The sequence below is a fragment of the Pyxicephalus adspersus genome, chromosome Z (assembly GCF_032062135.1).
Source record: "Pyxicephalus adspersus chromosome Z, UCB_Pads_2.0, whole genome shotgun sequence".
NCBI classification, from domain to species: domain Eukaryota; kingdom Metazoa; phylum Chordata; class Amphibia; order Anura; family Pyxicephalidae; genus Pyxicephalus; species Pyxicephalus adspersus.
In genome coordinates this window covers 49,458,250-49,478,006 of record NC_092871.1, presented here as the reverse complement: position 1 = coordinate 49,478,006, position 19,757 = coordinate 49,458,250, and the positions used below count along the sequence as shown (strand labels likewise).

At 44.8% G+C, this 19,757-nt stretch overlaps 1 protein-coding gene across 1 annotated transcript in view; it reads left to right on the top strand.

Moving 5' to 3' along the window:
• DBH (dopamine beta-hydroxylase) overlaps positions 1-19,757 on the top strand; it is a 57,898-nt gene that overhangs the window by 36,182 nt on the left and 1,959 nt on the right. The window contains exons 9-11 of the mRNA XM_072429710.1: positions 3,248-3,307; positions 4,564-4,691; positions 11,090-11,249. Of these exons, the coding sequence (XP_072285811.1) occupies positions 3,248-3,307; positions 4,564-4,691; positions 11,090-11,249 (348 nt within the window). The remainder of the gene's footprint in view (positions 1-3,247; positions 3,308-4,563; positions 4,692-11,089; positions 11,250-19,757) is intronic.

Sequence of the window (19,757 nt, the reverse complement as noted above, 5' to 3'; positions counted from 1 at the left end):
ATTTTTCAAAGAAGTCTGACCGCCATAGGGACGATATTGAGGTCCCCTGACTGCCCGTCGCATATCATCTCCCTACTGTACACTATCCTTTTGTCTGAAGCCAATACCAACTCTCTACTATACACTAGATATTGGGAATCAGGAACTGAATATGCATATCTCTAACTCTGAATGGGAACATGTCTTTATTTTGACACATAAACTGGCATTTTCCTGTAAAGTGCAGGAAATTATTTATAAGATACTCACCAGGTGGTATAGGTGCCCTACAGATCTACACTGTTTTTCTCCTTCTCAGCCTGACACATGTTGGCATTGCCTATCATTTGCCTATCATGTCGAGGCTCCATGCTACATATATGGTGGGAATGTCCGCCTATCCGTTGTTTTTGGGGAACAGTCATAAAGGTCTATAATAAATTGACAGGCTCAGATATCCCTAACAACCTCAAAGTGGTGTTGTTGTTGTCCATGATCCTAGGCTCAATCAAGTATGCCAAATGGAGTGTGCTCCACCATTTTTTGACTGCAGCCACAGCAGGTATTCCCAGGTTCTGGAAACAAACCAACATCCCCTCCTTAAAAGATTGGTTTATGGAACTGGAAAGGATCCAGCATATGGAATTGTTAGTAGCTGAAGACAAAGATCAATATGAAAATTCAAATTGATGTGGTCAGCCTGGGACTGGTTTAAGGAAACCCTTCAATTACAGACTTATCTGTAATGAGGTGCCATTCACCCCTTAGCATTGATACAGTGAGATATAGTAGCATATGTACTCATTTTTTTTTTTTTGTACTATAGGATCGGGTTGTTTATAATTCCCCTGCCTCATTTACCTTACCCCCATTTCTTCCTCCCAGACTTTTCCACACCCATCTCTTCCTTCCCCTATAACCCTCCAGGGCTTTGTATTTGTCGTTTGTTCCCTTGTCTTCCCCCTTTTATTTCTGGTTTAATGATGTCATTACGTGAATGTCGTTATAAATATTGACCTCTCCGATTGTATTGACTTGGGTATGTTATATTGATCTGCGGACTTGACATTTAACTAAGGGACTGTTACTCCTCATGGACATTTCTTTTTTTCTGAACTATTCATTTTCTCTTTGTGTTTTTCTTTTTTGTATATCACATGTGTTTTGTTTTCTTGTTTATGCATTCACGTTGACTGGACACTGTATGATGTTGTATTTGTTATTTTATATAAACCTAATAAAACTTGAAGCAAAAAAAAAAAAAAATCAGCATGTACAATTGTCAGCAATGTGCTGCACCAAGCATACCAATGTACATGCCAACCAACATATATGAGTTATAGAGAACGCGCTATACACATAAAATGGGAACAAACACTGCAGAAGCAATATTTTCCTGAACGAAATTTAATATATTAATATTTATACTTATTTGTCTAATGTGTATATCTGTAATTAAATGTGTTCAGTTCAAACTTCAATCATAAGTGAAGTTTTAATTGTATAAGGGCATCTTTGTTGCTAATGTACTGTTTGAAGTCTCAGCTAATAAGGTCTCTGACCAATATCTGCTTTAGGCTATGTGGTGGCCGGCAGCAGTTTTTGAATTAAGTGATGGGTGTACCTTGCTAATGGAAAGCTTGAAAGCTTATGAGCTAATATTTCAGCAAACTAAACTGAAATTTCTAAATGTCAACTGACCTTCAAACACTTTAGTTCTCTGTTCCCCCTTCTTTCTTTGTTTTTTGCACAGGTCTTTGTAGTATAGAATAGGTAAAAATGTTTGTATCTTTTCAGGAACCTAATAATCAGGCTATTTGCTGTTTAGGCTTCCCACTTCTCCTCAGAAGTCAATATTAGTTATGAAAAGAACAGATCTCCTAGAATATTAGGCGATTAGTGGAAAATTCAAGGTCAGACGTTCTTAGGCTGCATACACATGTACAATAATTGTCTATGGAAAGGATCTTTCACGATCCTTTGCAACAACTACAGCATACAGCAAGGTTCCACTCTATGGAGAGGGGAGGAGGAGAACGATGGAGCGGCACCCTACTCCACGCTCTCCCCTTTCACTTCCATTAGGATCGTTTGGTGTCCATCAGCCATGGATCCGCCAGGACCGTAATTCAGACGATGGAAGACAGGCGCTGTACTTACGCTAGATTCTCGTCCGATATTGGCCCTGAGCTGATTATCAGACAAGAACTATTGGACGTGTGTATGTAGCTTTAGAGGACTCTAAGAAGTACAATTGCCAGTCTCAGCTGACCTATTATAAAAATGTATTACAGCAAGCCAGATGAACATTCGACCCTGTGACATACTTGAAGACCTTAGGAATCCTTGTTGTATACTTACCATCACATTTACAGAATGAGCATATATGGAATATAATGCCAGGGCATCACTGCATGGAAACAGTCAGCAATGTGAATGATTACTCGGGTAGTTCTATAAATCAGGAATGGAATTGACTGTAAATAAACCACATGCAGCTACTTTTCTTTGAAAGTAACTAAAGCTGCGTACACACCTGCAATTTTTCTCGTTGGAAAGGATCTTTCACGATCCTTTCCAACGAGAAAAGACTGCACGATGACTGTACACACGGCAGATTTTCGCCCGATAATTGGCCGATACCGATTATCGGGCGAGAAAAATTTGCCGTGTGTACGCAGCTTTAGACTCCAGGAAACCTACAGTGTGAGTTGCTCCAACCTAGTTAGATCTACAGTAGTGGAAAATATAGAATCTTGGCTCATATCATCGTAGATTCGGAAAGCAAAGCATTCATTTATGCCCCTATGTCCATCTAAAATTATTTGGCCTATATAAATATAGAACTGTTTATTCAACTGCTCAACCAAAAGTGATAAATTAAGACACAGCCAAAACAAAAACATATTTTTGTGGCCCTGATACAGCCACAATTTAGCCCCACTTATCCAACTGTACATCAGGAACTAATAATTTATAACAGATACAGTCAGATACTACCTATTTAACTTTCCAGACCTGCAGACATACAGCATCAATACAACTTAAATGTAGAGGAATCTATTTACCTGTCTTTCCAGTGACATATGTTAAGTATTATAAAACTAACAGCTACATCTTTAGATGCTGTACATCCAGAAACACTAGATACATATAAAGTTTTACTGATGTACCAGTGAACTTGATCTCCAGTTAATCTCATCTATGCCAGTGGGACAATAGCAGTTAGTTTTATGAATTTCACAGAATGTTTTCTTTGACCTCACAGGGGGATTCACTAATCACTAGCTGTTCTTACAACACAGAAGACAGAAGTCAAGTCACGGTGGTAAGAGCAAATGCCTACATCTCAAAGCCTTTTCTTGTCATCCTCTTGGGGATCACATCACAAACGCAACAAAGAACTAATGTTGTTTTATTGCTGGATTATATAAACTTGGATGGCTGTTTTCATCTTTTATTTTTTTCTCTGGCTCATTGTTCTTCCACTTGGAAGTCACACTCAGTAATTGGTAACTTTAAATGTTAGTGTTATATATATATATAAATTTTTCATTTTCCTTACCGTTACATAGTTGTACTAAAAAAAAACTTCATTTAAAAAAGTTGTAATGCTGGAAGATCTCTTAGTTTAGAGGACCCCAAACCCCGCCAGCATAGTCAGAAGAAGCACCCCGCTTGAGGGGGCGCATCGGCCAGAGCCACGGACTATGTTTCTGAGAGACATCGCAGGCTTAGGAAGGTGGGCTGGTTCTGGCATCATGACGTCACTCTGGGAGGGTGTTTCTTCCCCTTACAGTGACACATGGCCCCTGATTCATCAATAAAATCCGCGCTCGCTGGAAGCGCGAAAGTACGCGCGGCCATCGATCGCGGTTTACCGCAAGCTCGCCAGTGTAAAGCTGCCGGAGATGCGCGGCTCCGGCCGCGAGCTTTTTCAGTTGCAGAATAGCGCGATGGCGTACGATTTCGGATCGCGAATACGAATGCGCGAGCGATAATCTGATTCTGCTTGATGAATCAGGGGCATGGTTTCCCACACATGTGCAGTCTGGAATTCGTGCATTAAGTGGTCCACAACCTGCAAAAGGGTCCATCACAAAATGGTTAAAAACATATAATACATATATTGGATTGCCAAATCTACTAATATAATTTTTTTTATATTCCAGTTTAAATCAGTTATATTCCAGTTCTTTTAAGTTCAAGTTTAAATCATATGCAAGCAAAAAATCACCATTTTTTTATTTCCTTACATGTGATTGGGTATTCTTGGCAAAGTAAATTTTCACAGCATTCTGTAAGCCATTTGACATAGAGTGAGATTTCACTTTTCAACGTAAGCAGCCTAAACCCCTTCAGTAAATCAATACTGAATACTCAATACCCTTCAGAAAGGGTACCCTTCAGAAAATTTAAACAGTGGTATTATTCTTTGCAGGATCCACCAAAATTTAAAACATATTTTAAGTGGATCATCCCTTTAATAATATTGGAGCTTAAACTAATGGTATTTTGATTTTGTTATTTACGTGATTGTGTATGAGAATACCATAAACTGTCATCCTTTTTTCTGTGCTTCAGGGTGGATTTAGTATCACAGATGAGATGTGTGTAAACTACATACATTATTACCCTCGTACTGAGCTGGAACTGTGCAAGAGTCATGTAGATCCAGGATATTTGCGAAAATACTTCAATTTGGTGAACAGGTCAGTAACACACCAGGAACAAGGAATTCATTAAGGACACCTGGAATTAAAAAAGAAAAGCATACCTACCATTAGAGACCTAATTTTTTAAAAACAAAATGCCAATTTCCCGGCTTTCAGGCTAGCTGCTTCATTTCAATACCTAGAGATATAGATATGGAATAAGCATGCAGATACTGGCTTATAATCTTTACACTTGCTGTGGTAAATATGTAAATCTGTATAAGAGTTAGCAGTTAGCAATTGGTAAAGGAAGACCAACATTGGCAGGATGTTGTTTCTGTGAAACAAAACTTTAGTCACAAAATGGTTACAGAATATAAAAAGTTTCATCATATGTATAGGCAGAATTTTTGGCCTTTTAGCTTATTACCAAAACATGACATTTTTTTCATGCCCCATTTTGATCATAAACTGACAGTTTTGAAGTCTAATAAACTTTATGGTAAGAAAAAAAAAAACTTTCATCTATTTGTCCACTGAGAATTCTAATGCGTTTTAAGGTGTCCAAAAGTAGTTTTAGCTGAGTGGTGTATTCAAAAGGGAGGTCAAAGGTCTGAGTAGACAGATCCCAAAGTCAGCAGAAGATACACTGAAGACAGGAATACTATTATTGATCCAGATATTCACCCAGCAATGGAGAAACTCCAGCACTGGAGTAGTACCTGTGAAAACAGAACCTGGGGAAACTTCTCATCAGTTAAAACTGCCATGAAAAAGTATCAGGGATACCAATGGAACAAAAACCCCCACAGATACTCTGAGAGGGAGGAATAACATCTAAAGAATGGGTTCCCAAGATTTAGTCCCAAACAGATGACAGAGAACATGTTTTGAGTTTCTACAATTCGTGGGGAGCTTTCCTGCAGAGGTGGAATGGGAAACTCATCAATGAGTGTCAGGTAATTTTCTAGGTCCTTGGTCAAAGATTAGATGACTTAAGTTTTAGCGACCCTAAGACAGCAGTGGTCCCCTGACCGCACCTGACACTCACAGAATAGCTGCTCATAATATTCCATAAAGATATCCACCTCCTAAATTGTAAGCATTTTTGGTCAGGGCCCTCTTCTCCTCCAGTGTCACTGTCTGTGTCTGTTTGTCATTTGCAATCCCTATTTAATGCACAATGCTATGTAATATACTATATAAATAATGTTTCTTAATATTAATATAATGCTTTGGCAAACTATTAGACTCTACAGACTTGTTGCAGGAAGTGATTAGGGAGTGCGGACATGTTATTAGAGTTGTTGAAGACTGGGGACATGCTTTTGGACAGTGGTCACCGACCTTTTTTTGCTCCACAAACCAGTGTCAAGCAACAACATTTTTACATGGACGAAGGCGGAAGGGGGGGGGATGATATCTGTAAAAAAAAGTTTTCATAAATCAGGTCAGGGAGGTGGGTGAAAAAAAGGGCCACAGCTGTGATTGGAAGGATCTGTGTCTTCTCCTCTTTCTCCAACCCAGCCTGTGTGATTGGCGGAAAGAAATGACAGATAAGGACTGACCCCAGTCCTTTTGGTTTGTTTCTATGTTATTCCTTGTTTCTATTGTTTTGTTTCTATTTGTTTCTATGTTATTCCAGTTGCACTGTTCACATTCCCTAAAAGGTAATTTCCTCCCCTATCCCCTTTCCACATAAGACTCAGATCTACCAAGACCAATACGCTTTGGTTAATCAGAATGACACCCTCCCTGGTCCTACCCTGAAAAGCCTCCAATGTAATGCCCCTAAACCCCTTAAAATTGTGTCTCATAACACTCAAGGTCTGAATTCGCCCATCAAGGGAAGAACAGCCTTTCAACACTCCCACTTCCTTATAGCAGATGTAGTTGCAAGAGACCCACTTTACCAAAAACTTGGCCCCCCACCTACCTGCATAAACGTTACCCGCTGTTCTATATGGCCAACGCCTGCAAAAACCATTGTGGAGTTGCTCTGTGCCTAGCAAAACACTTAAACGTCCAGGAATTGGAGGTGGCAAAAGATCCTGAAGGCAGATCTTTGTTAGTGGTATCTGGTCAATGGTCTCAATTATTGTTTATTATGTGCTCAACATGGGTCAATTGACATTTTTTGAAAGACCTCTTTTCCCACATCTTACCTAAAGCACAAGGTACCATTCTTCTCCTAGGGGACTCGCACATGGTCCTTTAATTAGATTCTGGACAAATCAGGTCTCCCATGCTATAAACATTTTCCCAAACTGGTCCTACTATTACGTAATCAAAACCTAGTAGATGTATGAAGAGAATTAAACCCTTCCTCAGAAGATTTCACACACTACTCTGCTCTGCTCACAAAGTATATTCTAGGATAGATAATATATTTACACCAGCGTCTGTATCCTGTCTTCCACCTGGTCCGACCATGACCCTCTGGTTGTTACATTTAAGGGCCTTAGAGGGAGACAGTCTAGTTTCTGCTGGAGATGGAATGATAGTTTACTACAAGACAAAATTAGTGGGTAGTGAAATAGAGACACATCTTAAGACATAACACATCTTAAGTTACCAATTTGAAGGCGTTTAAAGTCACCATCAGAAGTGAATTCATTAAATGGGTTTCTAGATTCAAAAAAGCTCAAAACCAGGTTATTCAATCTAAGATGAAAATGTATCGAGATCTTCCACATAGCCAGAAACATTTCCCACACTTAGATCTTCGCCCTCAAACCGAAGATCTGAGAATGGAAATAAACTTACCGTATTTTTCGCCGTATAAGACGCTCCGGAATATAAGACGCACCCAATTTTAAAGGAGGAAAATCTAGAAAAAAAGATTCTGAAAGATTATTCTCCTTCTGATCACTCATGTGCCATTCATATTCCCTTTATGATCACTCTGTGCCTTTCAAATTCCCTTTCTGATCACTCTGTGTCATTCAAAATTCCCTTCTGATCACTCTGTGTCATTCAAAATTCCATTCTGATCACTCTGTGTCATTCAAAATTCCCTTCTGATCACTCTGTGCTTTTTTTCCACTGTACGGCAGTTAGGAAAAGGAACAGCAGGTGGCGCTGTGCCGGCTTCTTTCGCTCTGCTTTACAGACAGGAGAGGACACGATGCTGGCAGAGGCAAGAAGAGACAGACGCTGCATGTAGCCAGAGACACACGCAGGATCTGGTATCGGGTGAGTATATTATTTTAATTATTTCATAACACATTTGTCGTATAGGACGCACTAACTTTTCCCCCCCAGTTTTGCGTCTTATACGGCAAAAAATACGGTATATCTAACCACTAGAGCTGAAAAAACTCTCTGTTGGTAAGGTCATAGGTTTTTTTACTTCGTCAAACCAGGCTTCTAGTTAATAAGCTAAATCCCCATCTTAAAACTCACACATTGCCCAAATTGAAAACATGATCAGAGAGAAGCACCCAAAGCCCAAAATTGATTTTAGAGGAATTTAATGATTTTTACCAGAAACTTTATGACTGTAATGTCCCTCTTTCCTCACAGGCAGCTGAGTAGCTTTTCCAGTCCTTACATCCTCCCAAACTTAAAACAGTTCATAAACAGAAGTTAGAAGAACCTTTTACATAGGAAGAACCCCTCCAGGTTCTGAAGCACCTTAAAATAAATACTGCTCCGGGCCCTGACATTTTTCCAATGCATTTTTTTAAGAGATTCCGGCTTAAGTTAGGCCCTCACCTGATAGAATATTTGAATGCACTACACCAGTGGTCGGCAAAGTTTTATGGCCACTAGGCCATTTATGGGGTGGGTAGGAGCACACTAGGCTGGACCCGCTCTAATGGCTCCGCCCAATACCAGGGAACACCCCCTAAACTGAAATCCCTCTCCTCTGTATGCATTGCAGAGGAGAGGGGTTTACCTTCAGGGAGCTTTACTTATTTACCACGCCGGTGGAAGTATCAACTCTGGCCCCGGTAAAAAAGGGGAGCAACTGCAAGGGGGCGGCTCCGGTAGTTCCTTACGCCCCCTGGCCGATCCGCCTAAAGGCCGGTGTTTGCCGACCACTGCATTATGCGAAGGGGAGAAACTAATGAATGAGGCCAATTTAGCCCACGTAAGTGTCATTCCCAAACTGGGTAAGGATCATTCCTCCATTTCCAATTATCGCCCAATATCTTTAATCAATTGTGATCTTAAGATCATGACTAAAACTCTATCTCTCCGATTGAACTCTTTCCTTAGTGGTTATATCCATCTCGACCAGGTGGGGTTCATACTGTTTTGCCAAGCCCCTGACCAAACCAGGAGATCCATTGACTTGATCTCGTCAGTCTCGACCCATTGGGACAATAATCCAAACAGAAGGGCCATGCTTCTCTCCGTAGACCTCCAAAAAGCATTTGACAGCCTTTCCTGGAACCACCTGTTTTATGTTTTTAAGAGGATGAAATTTGGGGTTATCTTTTGGCAACTCCTGGCCACCCTATACACTAATCTCATGACAAAAGTTACCTTGGGATGCTTAGTATCAGATAAATTTGCTATCAAAAAAGGCACAAGGCAGGGTTGCCCTTTCTCCCTAAATGCTCAGGCAATTGACTCCTTAGAAATCGCTATACGGTCTAGTACTGATGATAGGGGTATTGTTTGTAGAGAGGTGGAACATAAGTGCGCCCTGTTCGCAGATAGTATCCTGATGTGCATCACCTTCCTAAACCTTGACCAGTTTGCGGACCTCTCCGGTTTACAGGTCAACCACTCCAAGTCGATGGCCACAAATAATAATCTAGATCAAATTACTGTTTCTTCCCTGCAACAGGTTTTCATGTTAGAGTGGCAAAGTGAGTCTTTACCAAATCTGGGGATTAAGCTGACTCCTAATCTTCTCCAGCTTTGTAATAAGAATTATGGCCCGCTGTGTAACCAAATTTTTGCAGATCTTACAGATGGTCATTCTCCCCATTGGGTGGCTTCAATTAAAATGAACATTTTGTCTAGGGTTCTTGTCTTGTTCCAAACGCTTCCAATCCCAGTACCACGTAGATCATTGGATCTACTGCAATCTAAAGTGATGGAGTTCATTTTGGTCTGTAAAGGGAGTAGAATCAATCGTACCAAAATAATAACCCCCAAGGCTCATGGAGGACTAGGGGTTCCTAACTTCAGATTTTATCATAGAGCTGCCCAGGTTGCACAACTTTCCCGCACCACGTTGCTATCTCACAAACTCCAATGGGTAGACATAGAAGCCAATCCCAATTCTGTACTAGAAATTGCCTCTGTTATGTGGGTATCCTCTCGTAACAGACCTAATATCACATGCCTCTCTCTTCAGTATTCTCTGTTGGTGTTGGATAAAATAAAACACTTTACAAACATTAGCTCGCCTTACACGCCCCCCCCCCCCTGCTCTGCTTTGGGAGAACCCTAAGTTCTGGCTGTGTCTATCACCCCATAAGTTTAAATGGTTTGAGTGACCATGAATTCAGCAAGGTGGGAAACCTAATTTTCAGCAGGAATTACCCCCCTCTGAATACTTTCGTTATGCCTAGCATCATTGATTCGTAACTTCTAAAATGTCCCAAAGTAAACCCCCTTTTTGCAAAACAACTTTTGAAAATACCTGTAAGACGTTGGCAGATTCCTTTTCCAATTCTCTACTCTGCCCTATCGGCCCCCTCCTTCAAGCTACCATCCATGAAACCTTGGGAAAAAGATCTACATCAATCATGGGAGCTGAAAGAGTGGATCGAAGTACCCTGTAACCTATCAAAGATCTCCCTCAATGTAAGTCTAATTAAACTGAACTACTGGTTATATTAAATTACAAACTTTATTAGATTTAGTTATGAAGTAATCCAACAAAGAAATCTTATGAGGCAAATACAAATATATAAGTTAAAATCCATCTTTTTCATTCATATATCATATTATTACTGAAAGCATGAGCAAGGATGAGTTGCATTCCTCTAGGACAGGGGTCGGCAAACTCCGGCTTTAGGCCAGATACGGCCTAGCTGGTAGTTTGCCGCGGGTTGCTGGCTGGATCTGCCAGGTGGCATTAGGAACTACCGGAGCCACCAGAGCTAAGGAGCTCCGGTTCCGCCTCCTTGCTGTTGCTCCCCTATTTACTGCGGCCAAGGTTGATATTCCGCCGGCGCGGTAAATAGGGAAGGCTCCCTGAAGGGAAATTCCTCTTCTCCGCAATGCCTACGGAGGAGAGGGATTTCACTTGAGGGGGTGTTCCCTGGTAGTGGGCGGAGCCATTAGGGCGGGACTAGTGTACTCCCACCCATCACTGAAATGGCCTAGTGGCCATAAAAGTTTGCCTACCCCTGCTCCAGGATGACCTCTGGAAAGATATATGTTAGAAAGTAATTACACCCAAAAGTCATTTTTGTAACAGAAACATTGTATCCTGTGTCCTTGTCTATGGTACTGTGTCATTTTAACTGAGACTATTGTCATTGCAGGTTTAGTGGGGATGAGGTTTGCACCTGTCCACAGACAGCAGTTACTGAGCAGTTCAACGAAGTGCCCTGGAATTCCTTTACCAGTGATGTCCTCAACTCCCTGTATGCCTACTCCCCTATCTCAATGCACTGCAACAGATCCTCTGCTGTTCGCTTCCCAGTAAGTGACCAAAGGTGGCAGCAAAGGAGAAACACCAAACACAAATAGGACACTACAGCAAAAAAACATTATTAGGATTACAACCACACCTTTACCTTGATGTACAAACACTAATAGAGTTCAAAAAAAAAAATAGCAGTTTTTTATGGTTTGATGTCATTGCTGACTGCAGATTGGGACTTTATAGTATACCAGCTAAGTGGTTAGCACTCTTGACTGCAGCTCTGGGGTTCAAATTAGGGACACCATCTGCATGGAAACTGAACCAAAAGCTGAAGTATAGCTTTGGTCTCCCATGGCAATGCTTGCAGCTTTTGAGATGGTAGTTTAAGCCAAGGTTTCTGTGCCATCAGGCCCAAGCAGCCAACCCCAACCTTACATCACCTACTCCCATCTTCCTTTGTAATTTAATTTAATTTTCTTACTTTTCTGTTCTGATTTTTACCAGCGGTTGGAGCTTATGCAGTTCTAAAAAGCTCTACAGTCAAAAAATTATATAAATAAAGATCTGCTTCACTGAGCCCTTTCCTATATAGCCCATAAGACACTGAAACCTATAATTCCCTAATCTATAAATGCTGCAATTCTATACTACATTTGCTTGTGTTTGCTTGCAAATCTGGCTTTATTTTCACTGTGCTTTGGGTGAAATGTTTCCCTAGGGGGAAGTAACAAATATTCTTTTTGGGATAAACACCGCTAATACGCTTCTCACCCACGCAGCAAGTGAGAGGGAATAAACACACATTCCCTCACTCTTTCTTTATGCTGAGGGGGCGTAATTTTTACAGCTTCGCCTTTTTTTCAAGTTTAGAATAGAAACAACCTATTCTCTCTCAGCTCTTTTGCTCTGCTCTGCAGGAAGGTATGTATAAAGGGAATTGAATGAGAGATTTCATGTAGTGAGTCAAAGTTGAAAAAAAATATTTAAAAAAGAAGCTTTAGTGCCTACCAGTGCTTTAACCTGTTAATAAAGATAATAATATGGCATCTACAACTGCTGACTGATTTTTTAAAGGAACTCCCTGTGGTTCTTGTTTTCAACATTTCTGCTTCTGTCAGATAGTGTGTCCCCCCTTAAGAACTCCCAAGGACCTCTATGCCATTATTGCATCCTTTAGCAGCCTATTGTTAAATGGGAGTGACCACGATGGTCAACAAGGAACACCTGGAAGTGTTAGATATCAGTGGTGAATGGCTGTTTTGAAGAAAGCAACATTTCAACGCCCTATTGGCTAGAATATTGAGTATTTCTTTTGCTGGTTTGAGGAAACAACAGGGTCCCTTTCAAAACGAGTCACAGATTGTAGATGTAATACATTTCAGCTTCTAAATGAAAAGTTTAGTATTTCTCCTCTTCATTTGCAAGATATTGTCAGCTTTGCTGTAGTTAGGAACAGCAGGACCACCTTTGAAAGATGTAGTCTCCTGGCTTGTTATCCTTATCCTGGCTTCACCAACATGTGAATTATTGGCATAGAACAAACATGCACGAGTTCATTCTGAAAAATTTGGACTCCCATCTTGCATGTAGTAAAGGCAAGATAAGGATGACAGTTCGGGTTCATTAAGGTAGTAAAGACTGTTCCCATACTTCTATCTAGTACATCCATGTATCTTAAAAGTGACTGCTTTTTCGTCAGTCATGCCCCCATGAGGCTGGGTGCGCACATCACTAGGGTAGCTCGTACCTTTGCCCCTTCAAGATTCCCCCCCCCCATACCTACTTATGCTCCTTCTTCTTGCCAGCCCCTTCTCCTCCTTCCCCTTCCCATTCTTAACCTACAAAATTAAACACACTACACAATCTGCATTTAAGTGGCTGGCAAGCAGCCAATTATTAACAAAATAACATTTTAACAAATTCTTATAACTTATTATTATGCATAAATATAATAATTTAACACATACTATTAACAACAAATAAAACAATAGAGAACAATATTAAACCACAATAAATAACCTTTTAAATCACAACCTTTATCCAATTAACCCCTTAAATAACCACCCTTACAAATTATAGCTTAACCATTTATTCCCCCAGAACCAATTCTTAGATAACCAATCCCTTTGTACCCAATAAACAACTAGGTTGCAGGTCCGGAAGGTAAAGTCCGCCACCACCACCACATCACCATAATCACCAAAACCGCCATACCATTCTAGCCCCTAAGCAGCACAGTACCACCTCAGGGGCCTCCACCTTTTACCACTTAAAGGGGGTCACCACCACCCTGGGTGCCCCCTAACCAAACTTGAACCAGCACACTTACCTTCCACCAAACCTCAACCACCAGAGCGCACAGGTGGGAATCCTCACTCCCGTGCGCCCCTCCACACCCTGATCGCTCTGTGCACTCCATCCTGTATACCCAAGCACCAAATATCCGTACCCACATCAGTCAGATGTACCCCATCGCCCCTCAGAAAACACCAAGTATCTTCTTTCAGCTCCCTATGCCGCACTACCAAACCACCATTCCTTGCCACAAACCTCCCTACTTCCTTATTCACCTTAATTCTCGCTTTATTTATCCTGTCAACTGACCTCGTCCCCCTCCACACTGCCCTAGCAATAATGTCCGACCACACCAAAATTGTCCCAGGAAACTCCACTCTCAACCTCAAAAAATCCAACCGCAAGTCCCTGACCAATTCTTTCATACCTCTGCGTGCCAGATCATTACCCCCCGCGTGCATCACCAGAAAATCCGGCGACCTCTCCAGCGTCGCGCACCTCCGAATTTCCGGGACCATCCTACTCCACAGCATCCACCGCAGCATGACCTCTTCTCTTGGGAAGCCCAGCTGCCTGCCCTCTGGCCTGGACCTCCGCCCTACGTGCACCCCACCACACATAGGAGTGCCCCACGATCCAGACCAGACACCGCACGATCACCTAAAACAAAACAACAATTAACAACAACCGTTCATCCCCCCTTCATTCTGTGCTTCCCACCAGCCGATTTCCTTAACCCCCCCCCCGCCGTGCAACTACAACAAGTGAGGCCTAAGGTACAACTTGTTTCTGTCTAATCCTCAGGAACCCTTCCACTGCTTGTACCGGGCAAACCTTTGACCCTTCCCCCAAATGAAAAACCCTTACCATAAGGCCCTTGCCACTTTGATCTGTTTTTGACCTCCTAATCCACATACGCATCTCCTCACCCGTACAGACCACATCTTCAAACAACAGACCCCCCGGCCGCCTTTTTGATGGGCTAACCAGCTCCCCTATGCGCATGGCCCCAAAAAACACAATACAAAACGCTGCATTAAACAATAACTGTTCATACCCATCCACACATACTACTCCCAAGCTCTCCACCACCCTCTGCAGCAAACCGAAAGATACCGGCCGCCTTCCGTCCTGAACCCTGCGGCCTTTCCTGTATCCTTTCAAAGCCTGTCTCACTATGAAATCTTTGGTCATATCCCGCCATCCCTGCCACTTGAACCAAAACGCCATAACCACCAACAGCCTATTGACAGACGCCACCGATGCACCTCTAGTACAGTGTTTTTCAACCGCTGTTCCGCGGCACACTAGTGTGCCTTGAGAGATCTTCGGGTGTACCGTGGGAAATTATCCAATTTCAGTTAATTGGTCCCAAAATGATTTATTTACTGCAAAAAATTTGTTATAGTGATAGGCAGAACCAAAAAAAACTCTTCCACTAGATGGCAGCAGGTAGCTAATTTACGTGTCTGACTTTTTGGTGGTGTTCCGTGGGATTTTTCTAATTGTAAAATATGTGCTGCGACTAAGAAAGGTTGGGAAACACTGCTCTAGTAAACTCCCTAACCAGCCAATACACCAGCACATGCCCTGCTGCGCCCCCACCCTCACAACCACCCAGCTGCTCCCATAAACCTTCCCATTCTCTCCACACCGCGGAATATGCACCCCAAGTTCGCTCACTCACCGAATGCCGAATCAAACCTCGGATAATCCCAACGCTATTTCCCACAACACTTCCGGACATGGGCAACTGCATCGCTCCGCCTCTGGTGCCAACGCGTGAAACCTGTCCCACTGAAAACGAGACAAAGCATCAGCAATGACATTAAACACCCCCGGAATGTGCCTTGCTAAAATAAAGATATTTAACTGCATGCACTTTAAAACCAAATACCGCATCAACCTGACCGCCGGTACGGAGGACACCGAGAATTTGTTCACCGCCTGCACTACTCCCAAGTTGTCACAGTGAAACCTCACTTTTTTATTAACCAGTTCCTCCCCCCACAGCTCAACTGCTAACACAATCGGAAACAATACCAAAACCACTAAATCCCGCAGCAAGCTCCCGTCCACCCAAGACTTGCGCCACGCGCCAGCGCATCATTTGCCTCCAAAGTACGCCCCGAAACCTGTCGCCCCTGCCACATCTGTAAACAATTCTAGGTCCACCGCGGCTACCGGCCCTTCCAACCACAATGCCCGCCCATTAAAGGAAACCATAAACCTTTCACACACCTCCAGGTCCGCCCTCACTTCCCTGGACAACCGCACAAAATGCAACGGCGCTTTTACACCTGCCGTCGCAGCCGCCAGCCGCCTGCAGAAAATCCTGCCCATCCGGATCACCCTGCAGGCAAAGTTCAGTTTACCCAGAAGGGATTGCACCTCCTGCAGCCGCAATTTGCGCCTCCCCTTCGCCATGCTAACTTCCGCTCGCAAACCTAGCAGCTTGTCCTGTGGCAACCTACACTCCATGGCCACCGTGTCCAATTCTATACCCAAAAAAGTCAGCGCCGTGGTAGGTCCTTCCGTTTTGTCCGCTGCCAGAGGAATGCCAAATCTCTCCACCACGTGTTGCAACGTGGCCAACAACACCCTACACACAGCACTCCCTGCTGGACCAATCATCAAAAAGTCATCCAAGTAATGAATGACCGAATCCACCTCCGCCACTGTCCTAACCACCCATTCCAAAAACGTACTAAATTTCTCAAACAACGCACACGATATGGAACACCCCATTGGTATACAACGATCAACAAAATACCCCCGCCCCACTTGCAACCCAGCAACCGCATGCATTGCGGATGAACCGGTAACAACCGGGAAGCCGCTTCAATGTCCGCCTTCGCTAACAATGCCCCTTTCCCATATTTCCGCACCCAAGCAATAGCCGCATCAATCGAGGTATATCCCACGGCGCACGCCTCGGGTTGAATCCCATCATTCACCGATTCCCCCGGCGGGAAGGATAAATGATGTATCAAACAAAACTTACCCTGTTCCTTTTTGGGTACTAAACCCAACGGCGACACTACCAAACCTTCCAACGGCGGCTCCTGAAATGGGCCACACATCCGCCCCAAACTCACCTCCTTCGCCAGCTTCTCCCCCACCACCTCCGGATGTCTCAGCGCAGATTTCAAATTCCCAGGCTCCTTGGACCCCCCCGCTACCTCACTAGGAATCCAGAAACCCTCCGTAAACCCCGCCTCCAAAACCTCTGTCGCCTCCCTGTCCAGATACCTACTTAAAAAAGGGGCGCATCCTTTCGACCTTCACTGGGGTCACCCCCTTTTCCACTACCATCGCCCCCTCTGCCGCCACCTGCCTTAAAACACCTTGAGAGCTCGTGATTGCCCCCACATCCAGAGCATTTGTGTCCGAATCGACAAGTCCCCCCAAACTTGCATCCCCCTTCATTAAACATCCAACAGAGCCCCTTCTTCCTAATGACCGGCGACCCCGGTGCCTGCTGACCGCCAACCCCTCCATGAAATGACTGCGTCCCCCCTACCCTAGGACCCGACATCAGCTTCATCCATAGACCTGTGTCCTTGTGGTCCCAGCGCAATGACTGCCGAACGGCCTTCCTTTGCCGGAATTGCTCATCATAACGTAGCCAAGAAATCCTGCCAAACATCTTGTTAGTTTCCCTGATCGTGTCCAAATAACAGAACAGTGAAGCACACAACTCCAGCTGTTTTTCCCCTATCACACTTGCCAAAACGCTGAAAGCCTGCATCCAATTCATAAATGCGCGTGGAATCAAACGGTGACACCGCAACTCACTTTCCTCCTTGCGCCCTCCCCCCCCACCACCCTGTCCAAATTAAACCTTTTCAGCGGCAGCAATGTGAAAGTATCCACATACTCATCTTTCCAAATCCGTTCCCTGACCTCCTCCTTCAAATGCGCCCCCAGCGGACCCTCAAAGCACACATACACCGCCCCTTTCGCCGCGTCCCCAACCCCCAATTGCTCCCCAGGCGACCCATCTTGCCCAGCTTGACCCACCTCCGCCGCATTATTGTCCGCCAAAGCCACCGCCTCTTCTCCCCCCGGGGCCCCCTGCTGCCCTGCCCTGAGACCCTCGTCCCCCTTGGGCATCCCCATGCCCACCCCACTATCTAAGCGCCGTACAACCTCCTTCAGTCCCTTCAGCACTGCTTGTACCCCCTCCCCTAACCCACCACTATTCACCTGCCCCCCACCCAGGTCTCCTGCATCCCTCCCTCTTGTCCCTTCTAAATTGTCACACCCTTGCCCCCCCGAACCCCTTTCCCCCCCTGTCACCCCCCCAATGGCCCCCCGGTATCCTACCTGGCAGTCCCGTGTCCTGGGATCCTGCCATCCGTCCGGAAGGGTCCTGCTCCGCCTCCATCGCCCGGCCCGCCTCCGACTCGTCTCCGGAAGATGACAGCTCCCCCTCCAAACGGGGAGCTTCCGCATCTGGCTCCCCTTCGCTTCCGGGCTATCCCGATGATGCAGCGCGACCTCTCGCGTCACTTCTGGGCGACGCGTCTTCTTCCGGGAATCTCGGAGCCGCTGCCATCTTGGCCACGCGGCTCTCCACGCCAGGCCTGGCAGGACGCTGGGCCCCCACCGCTCCTGGACCACACGCCTCCTGGACATCTTCTGCTGCGTCCGCGGATGGACCAGCAGCTCCTGCCTTCCACCGGGACCCCACACCACGCGAGGCCCCGGCTTCAGGTAAGGCCTGCCCGCGTGTAGCACTCGCCCTGGGGCAAAGCAACTGCTTTTCTGGGTCCCCCAGAACGAGGGACCCCAGCCCCGGATGAGGCCCCCGCAGTCAGGGCCTCACCGTGCTGAAAACGGGGGCTGCGCCCCCTCTCAGCCACAGCCCCCCCGGACAGTGGAAGCCCTTCTTGGCCCTGTAGAATGGGGTATACTGCCTCCAGGTGAGGCCTCCCCTCGCAAGGCCTCACCAAGATCCACGAGCGGGCTGCGCTCCCTGTCAGCCGCAGCCCCCACACCAAAACTCCGCTGGCGCCGGGGATTCCTCCCTAGCCTAGGACCAGACCTGGGCAAACGCCGCCCAGATGACCTGCTAGGAGGGTCCATTGCGGGGCTCCCAGAGTGGAGCTGAGTCCTTGAGAACGGTTCTGGGCTCAGGCGCACCGGAGCCCTGTCTCTCCGAGGCCACAGCCCCTCTAACCTATCCCCCTGCTGCTCTCTAGCCGCCCCCCCTACTGCCTCCTCTAATCGGTCCCGCAACCAGGCCTCACCTTGTGAGGCCGCCGCGGCCCTAAGCTGGCGCATTAAGGCCTCAATCGACTCCATGCTGCCTGATGCTCCCTACCCCAACTTCTTCTTCTCAAAAAATGTGCCTCACTTCCGTTCCACTCTCCTTTTACCCTCTCCTTACCCCTCCCCTTCTACTTCCGACTCAACCTTCTCTCCTCTCCCTCTTCTGCCCTGTAATTGACCTTAACCCCTTCCCCCCCCATCTCTTGTGTCTGTCCGAGCACGCCTGTCATGCAGCCCTCCGCATATTTCCCTGCTGCGGACCTCTCTAAAGTGTAAATTTATCCAAAACATTTTTCTGCAGGTAAAAGTAGTAGGTCTATTGCATTTTAAATTCTGATTGGTCTTTACTGTGGTGATTTCCCTGAACTTTCCATACTAAGAAAGAGGACAGGATGTAAGTTAAACCAAAATAAAGGAATCCCACAGATGTTACAAGAAGAAATGTCTTTTTTGGCAGATTTCCCTTTACCTCCAGTGTTGATTACAACCATGCAGTTTTGCCTTCCTTTGATAATTGTTATTAAGACAAATCAAAAGGGTGGATCTTCCTGAATGAAAATTTGACAGATATCCCAAACCTTTCCCACTCTACCCAAAACATGGACATTTTTAGTTCCTCAAGTAAGTTATTGCAACCTCATCTGGAATTTGTGCCATGTTATTACTACTACACCTACCAGCAGTTTCAGATTTCTGGAATACAGAATATTTCCCACTCACATCTCCTGCTGTTCAGGATAATTGTGTTTCAATTGATAATGCTTCCACAGGTGACTGCTGTGTGCTCACCTTCCCAGTCGACTTCAGCTTCTAAAAATAGTGCACCTAAATGGAAGTGACAACCTGCCCAGAACATTGACTCTCTCAGTGATTTTGCCGCATGGCTGTCAGGTACAGCTGGCTGCATTGCTGATTCTGTGTCTATGGAGCAGAGCGGAGATCTCACTGCATGACAAGACTGTTAATAACATTTAAATGAGAATTTCAGGCAA